General features: G+C 30.5%; 3 protein-coding genes across 3 annotated transcripts; 2 read left to right on the top strand and 1 right to left on the bottom strand.

The window, feature by feature from the left end:
• The first annotated feature begins 4,909 nt into the window (after positions 1–4,909).
• LOC130443973 (10 kDa heat shock protein, mitochondrial) lies at positions 4,910–5,718 on the top strand. Its single transcript, XM_056778905.1, has 3 exons — positions 4,910–5,013; positions 5,068–5,226; positions 5,357–5,718. Exons 1-3 carry the CDS (start codon positions 5,011–5,013, stop codon positions 5,498–5,500), a joined length of 306 nt encoding a protein of 101 aa, XP_056634883.1. The 5' UTR covers positions 4,910–5,010; the 3' UTR covers positions 5,501–5,718.
• Positions 5,719–6,206: 488 nt separating this feature from the next.
• On the top strand, positions 6,207–6,692 carry LOC130444758 (NADH dehydrogenase [ubiquinone] 1 alpha subcomplex subunit 7-like). The gene is made up of 2 exons (XM_056780042.1): positions 6,207–6,380; positions 6,468–6,692. The coding sequence occupies exons 1-2, from the start codon at positions 6,283–6,285 to the stop codon at positions 6,682–6,684; spliced, it is 315 nt and encodes a 104-aa protein (XP_056636020.1). The 5' UTR covers positions 6,207–6,282; the 3' UTR covers positions 6,685–6,692.
• A 113-nt stretch (positions 6,693–6,805) lies between these two features.
• Positions 6,806–9,423, bottom strand: LOC130444757 (D-3-phosphoglycerate dehydrogenase). Its single transcript, XM_056780041.1, has 5 exons — positions 9,050–9,423; positions 8,827–8,978; positions 8,490–8,709; positions 7,937–8,069; positions 6,806–7,209 (listed from the first exon to the last, which is right to left on the bottom strand). Exons 1-5 carry the CDS (start codon positions 9,176–9,178, stop codon positions 6,851–6,853), a joined length of 993 nt encoding a protein of 330 aa, XP_056636019.1. The 5' UTR covers positions 9,179–9,423; the 3' UTR covers positions 6,806–6,850.
• Positions 9,424–9,498: the final 75 nt, after the last annotated feature.

The raw sequence follows: 9,498 nt of genomic DNA, 5'->3' as shown, positions 1-9,498 counted from the left end.
TGGTGAAGAGTGAAAGTGGTCATTAAATTAATTTTTATTACGTTAATGAGGCAGGTTCGAATCCGGGATTACTATTATTCTTAATAACCTTGATAAATTTTTTTGTAAATTTTTATTTATCTAACGATGCTTTTTTATACCTTTTTATAAATTTTTTTCTTTTATTTTTACTCTATATTAATATAAAAACGTATTTTTTCTAACTTATATCGACCGCAAATCAAAAAAAATTTTCATTAACATAATTTCTATAAATAGAACATTTATTTCAAAAAATATATTTAGTGTATAGCGTGAGGAATGCCCTTTTGGCGGTATATCCGAGCAGAATGCTTGCCGGCGGTTGTAGGGGTGGTTATTAGGGGCGGTAGGGTTCGGGTGCTCATCGGCGTTCGTGTCAAAAGCACACGCGATTTAAGATTGCAGATCCTGTCGGGCATTAGAAACACTCTTACACGATCCCGAGTTCTTTCTCTTTTTATTCACAATACTCGCTCTTCACATTTTTCTCTCGCCGCCTCCAAAAGTTAAAAGTACACGCGATAATTAGTAGATTATATCGATAAACAAACGGGTCTAATTGCAATTGAAATTAACAGTTTTATCAGTTAAATTTTTTATGAAACAAATTGGTAAAAGTAAACAATTGTTTCTTACCCCTTTTGTTATACTATTCAAAACATTTCTGTAACGCTGGTTGCATAATAAGTAGTAAAAAACTTCGTAAGACATAATAATTATTTAATGTAATGTTTGAAAAGATTAGAAGATTTAATTTAATTGTTTAATAGCTTTATATAGTTAATAATATGCTCAAATTAACTTTATATTGTTAAAATATAGGTTATAATGACAGGTTTTTCATCTTTCCAAACTCAATGTCAAACTGTCAAAAATATAATTATGAAGTTTGAACTTTATCGAATAATCTTTTTATTTTCCTGATTTGTTTCCAATAGAGTTTTTCCTTTTGATAAAACTTAAATTACCACTGAATAAACTGCGTAAATACTGAAATTAAAAGTTTTTATTTCTGTATTTCAAAATCAGCGACATCCGGAACGGTCTATCCCCTTTAAACACTGTCTAGTGAACGTTCTCTCGGCTTCGATGCCAAAGTGCTACGTAACATACGCGACACAGAAAAAAAAGTTTTAGAAAAAATCACGAAGAATAGACACACGTTTTATGAGGAGATTTGAGAGGACATGTAAGGGATAAATCGAGATCTATGAACAATTCATTTATTCTCGTTTTTTTTTTTCGATCAAAGTCGTTTTTAACCTATATTACGTAAAAGATCTTTTTTCCATCCATTATTTCGTATTTGAAACCGTATATTTATGACGTACACCTCGTATATTTTATGTTAAACTAACAAAACATCCCTTATAAGCCTCATCAATATGTACCCACCTACTTAGACCCTTTTAGTTTCACGAAGGTACTAATTCCAACTTAGTATGGACGACCAGGAAACTTGTAGAAGTTTCTAGAATTTCCCGCAGGAATTGCTGCTTGGTCAACGATCGACGGATGGATTTTTAGTATAAAAACTAAGAATAATATATCGAACAGCTTTAACGTTGTCCTTGACTTTTTAAATTATAATATAGTTTTCTTTCTAATTTGACAACGCTGTAATAACTTTTAAATCTATTTTCTATGAATTAGATACCACCGTTACAAAATAACTTAAAAAATTATAATCGCGTCATCTCTACATTAACTACAAATGTCAATTATAACGGGAGAAATTATAAAATAGTTTATATTAATAAATAACACCGATTCAATAACTTTTTATCGTTTATGTATAATGTGTATTAACAAACTACCAATGGAACTGTGAAAGAAACATAATTTAAAGCTATTTAGTTATTCCTACATTTATTAATTAGTTTTGTTAAAAACGAAACAATTATGACACTGACAGCAATGACACTAATGACATCTAGGCGTGCGATCAAAAACTATATTATATCTAGTTCACAAACTAAATTACGCGATATAAAACTAAATGAAGAATCATACAGGAACTTCATTTATGAAATTTTAAATACTATTATTGATTCTATGGAATCAGATTTCAATATTTCTGAGCATGAATGTATCCAATTGGAGAATGTCAGCCATTTCGTCCAGTCATGTTCAAGCCACGTGTTTTATTGCACAACATAACGATTATTCGATATTAACTATAGTAGACCATACACGAAAATCATTTATATATTATATTTTTATATATTTTTTTTATCAACATATCTATTGATTTTCATTTTAATTTTATCAAAATATTTATATTTCAAATGAAACGTTAACAAATACGTTATAATATTCCACGTATTGTCAACTTTATGATATTAATACGTACTAAAGCAGACCATACACGAAAAAAAAATAGTTTGACGAGAATATTTATTATGAATTTAATTCGGAGGAATGAACAAGTGATTCAAAGTTGAATTGCATTATTTAGAAAGTTGAATTCAATCGATACGTTCACGCTTGCACACATGCTTTACCTTTAATATTTCAATGGATGACAGGAAGCAAAAGGAATCTACCTAGAATCAATATGGGTTCATGAAAAAATTAGAATCGGGGTTTTGGGTTGGTAGTACACGGTCTAGGTTGTTAGTTTTTTAATTTTGAATAATTTTCGATAGTTTCTGAATGTATTTATCTAAAATAACGAGTGTACCAAAACATCGCTTTCGATATTGAGAAATGGACGGTAGATTGCTGTGGTATACAATGATAAATGACTTTTTTTTTGGAAAATACGTAAAAAGCCACAGTGGAAAACGGGAGGAACGGATAGAAGGAGAGCGGTAGGCGGTAACGCGGAGTGGCGGTCGGATGGCGACGGCGGCGTTTAACCTTGTTCACTTATAACGGCGGCGGCACGCGTGCTCGGACGCCAGTTCGCCGCCACTACGTTTACACCGAAAATTTTATAAATATAAATATTTATTTTCGATACAATTCCACTCGAAATAATTTAATCACGTAAATTTCGAGGTTATCGCGAATATATTTATAATTTCATACTACATAACCTCAAAAATACGAAAAATTTGTATTTTCGTCATAAATTAATAAATTCCCCAAGTGCCAAATACCACCCTGGATTCAGATTTCGTATCGCAATTTTATTTGGATCTTAAATAATTTTCGATACTTTTCTCTCTGTGTGTAAACGTTGTTTTTGTGGCGGCAGGTCAACCCTAGCGAATCCGCGGTGACGTAGTCGAAGCGCGAGCGAGAACCCCGCAACGCAAAGCTCCCTGCGGCGATGGATGTGGCGGCAGCGGCCTCCACAGTCTGCTGATTATGAAGCCACCCACCACCAATCCGACCGCCTCCCACCCAACGATCCCCCGGACACGACCCCTTATGCCAACAACCCACGCATCGCTCGCGCGATTGTTAAACGCCACCCGCCACCGACTCTTTAATAACTGCTATTAGAGGTAGCAATTCCGGAACGTTCGATTATAAATAACAGTTACCGCGAAACCAAATACCTACTTTTAATCTTCCAGTTAAATAATTTACATGCAATAAGTCGCTCAGGATTTATCAATTATTTTTATTTAAAAAAAAATACAATTAATCTGTTTATTCAATAAATTCAACAGTTAAAAATTATGTATAAATAATTTTTTATAGTTACTTTTTAACTGCTACGCGAAAACATTTTCGTCCATCTCTATATTCCCCAACCACGCTTCGGGTGATTATCGTATCGCACGTCAAAGCGTGCCGTGGACTTGGTGATACACTTGGGATTGTCATCGGCGCTGTAGGTTTTGACGTGATAAAGTAGAAAAGGGTATAAGGCGAAAGCTCATCCACCTTAAATCAGACCTCGGACCCAGATGGGAATGGGAAAATGGGTCTACATTGCGGCTCGATTTAGATAAAGGTTATAAGTGTTAAATTACTTTTCCGAAGTTTATTTACATCGACTTTTTGATCATTTAAACGAAATAACTAGCGGTAATTGTGGGTTGTAGATGTTAAGATAAATATATCGAATCATCTCCGACAAGATTACGTCAAATAAAATAAAAAAATGGACTGAAATTGATAACAGTATGTTATTATGCAGATTTTAACCTAACTATTTTTCTATCAGTACCAAATTCATCTTTTTAATTTAAATTGATAAAATCTCAAGCTGTATACGATGAGTAATAGTTCGAAAAACTTCCACAGTGGCGCTAATGTAAACAAATACATATATAATTATTTTTACCACTTTCGCCATATTTCATATTTTACTACAACAATGTTCCTCGTATATATCTATACATAATAAGTAAATTAAAAGTAACAAATTGTATGATTCACCAACTTTATTTAATTCATATATTTATCTAGGTTTTACAACGTCAAATATAATAATTTATTAAAAACAATATTTAATTTCAAAATTTTACTTAACTGACATCTATTGAACAATATTCCAAAGTATATACTAATATAATAAAGAAAATTACTTTTATAGTCGAAATTGCTGCGCCATCTAGTGCATTATATTAGTTTTCTTTTCTAGAAATGGAAGGAATCTTATATTTAGACATTTTGTAAAAGATGAGACCTACGTCGCATTTGGTTTGTTTGTTCTGACAAGTGCGTTAGAATAAGATGATGACAGCTACAGTATCATTATTATTTCAGTATTAATCACGACGTTGTCGATATTATTTATACGAAATTGAAAATAACGTTATTAAATAATAATTATCCATATTTATTAATTCATACGTACTTATATATGAATTTGAAATAATTATCTTTTGTACTTTATTTTTAAAAACATTTAGAATTAAAAATTTACAAACGGTTTATTTGTAAGATCACATAGGAAATTGGCAACCTTGTTTATTAGATAACCTCCCGGTCGGGTCGTTGATAGTTCCAGAAATTTCTACTTGAACGCGAACGTAAAACCACGTTTTAAAGATTTAAATATATAATTTTTTTTAATAAAACATAAAAATGGTAATATTCGAACACTTATTTGTATTATTTAAATTGAAATTGTTTATTTTTTAGTCTGCATTCAAAAGATTAGTTCCTCTTTTCGACAGGATTCTAATTAAAAAATTCGAGGCAACTACAAAAACGAAAGGTGGTATTGTGATACCAGAAAAAGCACAAGATAAAGTCCTACAAGGAACTGTAGTCGCAGTTGGACAAGGATCTAGATTACAGGTAAGAAATAACCGGCTTAATTAATTTATAGGTTATGTTCGTTGTGTTGTTCAAATAAATCTTTAAAAACTTAAATATTTTCTTATCTACATGTTTATTTGTGATTTCCGCAGTTTTATTTTCGTTTTAGGATGGTACTTTCGCGCCTCCCTCTGTTAAAGTAGGTGATAAAGTACTTCTTCCAGAATACGGCGGCACGAAAGTGAATCTAGAAGATAATGCGGAATATCAGTTATTCAGAGAATCTGATATTTTAGCTAAAATAGATTCGTAAATTTTGCATTTACTTTTAATTTAAGCGTTAATAAGTCTGAACTATGTAGGTTTATACACGTTGATCTGATGCCTGCAAAATTTCGGACATTAGAATAAAAAACATTGCAACAACTTGTTCATTATGTTATTGTTGTGATTGTTTTCATGTAATTTGTTTGTAGTCGATACCTTCTTTGATTTAAGTTTGTTACAAAAATATATTTGTATTAAAAATTATTTTGCATTTTATTTTTGGTAGAATAAAACCCTTTAAAACCTCGAAATTTTTACTAAAGGTAAGTTCAACAATTTTTTACTTCTAGTTCAACACAATTTTGATATTACACAAGCTAAATAATTATTTAACGTATATTTAAAACACTTAAACATAAAAATTATTAAAATCAATAAAATATTTATTGATAAGAAAAATCTAAAAGGGATGTGTAGATTGACATTATATACGTTATACCTTGGTTCCGAACAAAATATATGTCAATAATTGTGCACTAAATTTACACTTTATATATAATAAATGTATTATTTTAGTTGTAATTCTATAATAATCGTAAAGATTGTACTATATAAGTATCTTTTATATAATAAAAATTAACGGAATTAACTTTTTTTCAATAAAAATAAGTGTTAGAAGTGTTCGGATAAAATAAGTGTACTATGAACAAAAATTTGCTACTGTGGAACGCACTTGTTATGTCATTAATCAAATATAACCTCAAATGTCAATATTTTTGTTTCGTAACAGAATAATTGTTATTTCAACTTTTTTTGTTACTATAAAAGATGCCTCAACCTCCTAAAATTCGAATGCACGATGTAAATCCATTTCTTCAAACTATACGTGAATTTCTACTAGGAAGAAAACATACTTTAGCACTCAGGTAAGTTAATTTTTATCGATAAAACTGTTTTATAGTTTTCAATTCAATTTTATATATAAAATGCTGTACGTAATATTTTTTTTGTAGATTTCAAGATATTCTGGCAACGAGATCGCCACCACCTCCAGTTTTACCAGACGGACCGGCCCACAAACTCCATTCCAATTATTATTTTAAAAGAGATGCTAGAAGAGAAGTTTCACCACCCGAAGTAATCGCTCCAAAAGCGAAACAAATCGAAGCAGGTGATAAAACTACTAGTGTTAAGAGAATTACACCTGGACCAGTCTATAGGTGGGATTAATCAATTAAAAATGTTTATAAACAACATATTACGGTAGAATAAAAATTAGACGTTATTTTGGAGCGTTTTCTTCCATCTCTTTATTTTTATAGTGATATAGTGATTCATGAAACACACTGTATTAGAATAAGTAATATATTTATTCAAAAACAATATAAATAATCATTTATTTTGTGATATTTAACAAAACGCTTCTATTTACGATCCCAGGTGTCGAAGTATACTTTTCGCTTTTCCCAGTTAGTGCTATAATTTGTTCGGAGACTTCGACAGCGACTCTGATCTGCGCTTCGGCGGTGCTTGCCCCTAAATGAGGTGTAGCTACAACATTTTGGTGTTGAATCAGTTCTAATGTCACTGTATCTTTTGGTGGCTCTTGTTCGAATACATCTAAAGCAGCACCACCGCATTGACCGGATTTTAATGCTTCTAGAAGGTCCTTTTCGTTTATGATACCACCTCTAGCTACGTTTATTATTTTAACGCCTTTTTTGCATTTGTTCAAAACTTTTTCAGATATTAGATCTGAAAAATATTAATTAGAAACGTCTCATTTGATATAGTGGGATCGATTTTGTAATGAAATTAGACAAACGTGTTAAGTAGAAGACCAATAACTCGAAAAAAGAAGAATGTATATTAAAATAAATTTGGTAGGAATATTATGGATTAGTTAAAAACTAACCAAAAAAAGAAGAAACAATGTTGTTATACAAGGGTTATTTCAAAATTTCTTTTAAATTATTTTATTATAATGAATGACAATTTTCATTATATTCAAGATATACGAGCGGAAGAATGGATAAAATTTAAGATTTGTCCATAAATTCTTTTAACTTTGTTTTCTTCTTTCATATAATGAATAAGAATCGAATTACAAAGTTTTTATTTCAATTAAAATAGTAGTTTTTGACAAAGTGAAGTCTCGATTTATTTATTGCAATGAATGAATGAAATGAATCGATTTTATGATCATTTATTTCATTTAAGGTAACTACGAGTGGTTTTCGATAGTTTCATTTCAACCTAATTAAAAAAAAAGCGTGAAAGGATGAAAAGAATTAAAATTTTTGTAATAAGCAGCAAAAAAATCATTAATGGTTATACGAATTAGTTACAATTGGTTTCTTTTGTGATGAATGAGTGGAATAAATCGATTTTTATCACATTTAAAGTAAATACGAGTGTTATCTGATAGTTTATTTCAAAAGTGATTGAGAAATGAGTAGATTTTACGAAAAAATCGCCTTACTTTTAGTTTCTGGTATCAAAGGCGTATGTACGGTTATGTAATCAACTTGGGGCCAAATTTCCTCTAGTTCCAAAGCTTCCACGTTGAATTTTTTAGCTTCGGTTGCAGGTACTATTGGATCATAACCAATCGTCTACAAAAACAAAATTTTATCCCACCACGTTCCCAATATTAGCTTACAATTGAAGTTAATAACATCAACAGACAGAGCCATCTGTGGGAATTGGATATAAAACGTGAATGTGTTTAAGAAAGTAAATACAGGTAACTGTAATTGCAGACAATATACAAATAAACTGATTATTTATGATGTAAAATTCGTATTACGTTAATAACAATTGCGATATTGTTTAAATTTTGTGTAATAAATGTTTTTTTTTTTAATAATACATCAATTTGTAAACATGTTGTTCTTGCGAGACATTAGAAACAAGATAAGATAAAATTACGTCGTTTTGGTTACCCAATATCACTAAATTTTCACATATTTGAGGTTATAAATGTCAATTATATACGGGGTGTTTAGATTTAAACGATATGTTGGTAGACTTACTCGCATTCCCCAAGCTTGCATTCTAACAGCAACTTCTTTGCCGATTCTTCCCAATCCCAAAATTCCTAAAGTTTTTCCGTAAAGTTCGTGACCCGTATACAATTTCCGATCCCATCTACCGACTTTCAAAGAAGCAGCTGCCGGTACTACATTTCTCGCTAACGATGTTATTAGTGAACAAGTTAATTCGCATGCGCTAAGTGCATTACCACCAGGAGTACTTTAAACAAAAAAATCTCATAATAAACATTTGAAATACGAGGCTTGTCCATAAAATAACGTTTTTCAGGAACCTCATTTTATGAACAACCCTCGTATGTATAAACACTGTACTTACTTCAAAACTAAAATATTTTTAGCAGTTGCAGCGTTGATATCAATATTATCTACCCCAGCACCAGCACGTCCGATGACTTTTAAATTATTAGCGGCTTGTATAACGTCAGCTGTTACTTTTGTATCAGAACGTACTATAAGCCCCTCGTATTTCTTAAAAAACGTCAAAGTATTTAGTGACATCCTATATATTATATACATTTTTATTTAATATAACAACTTACTGGAATTTCAGCAATCAATTCTGCTTTCGATAATTTGTATTTACAGGTAACGTTAATTGAATTTTTTTTTAAAAGTTCTACACACGCCTTATCTACTGCATCGGCTACCAAAACATTTTTTATATCCATAATTAGAACAAAAGTTTCACTACGAATTAATAATTAACACTAACGATTCTATCGACAGGTCAAATGTTTTAATCCTTATTTATCAACTGCGGTTAATGACCTTTGACCGCTTCCATTTCTAGTTACCAAGCAAGTAAATATTTTTGAAGCTGTAAAATATTCCATTTTTACGAAATCCTAATTATTATACTTTTATTAAGAAATTTTTTTACACAAAATATTGATGTTACAATAATTTTTTATAAATTATGATATTTACAGTAAAGAAATTTGTTTCTACTATTTATCGATAGATGGCATTGATAATGACATTTATATAG

Source organism: Diorhabda sublineata, chromosome 5 (assembly GCF_026230105.1).
Source record: "Diorhabda sublineata isolate icDioSubl1.1 chromosome 5, icDioSubl1.1, whole genome shotgun sequence".
In the NCBI taxonomy this organism is placed as follows: domain Eukaryota; kingdom Metazoa; phylum Arthropoda; class Insecta; order Coleoptera; family Chrysomelidae; genus Diorhabda; species Diorhabda sublineata.
This window is presented reverse-complemented; position numbering and strand designations above follow the sequence as displayed.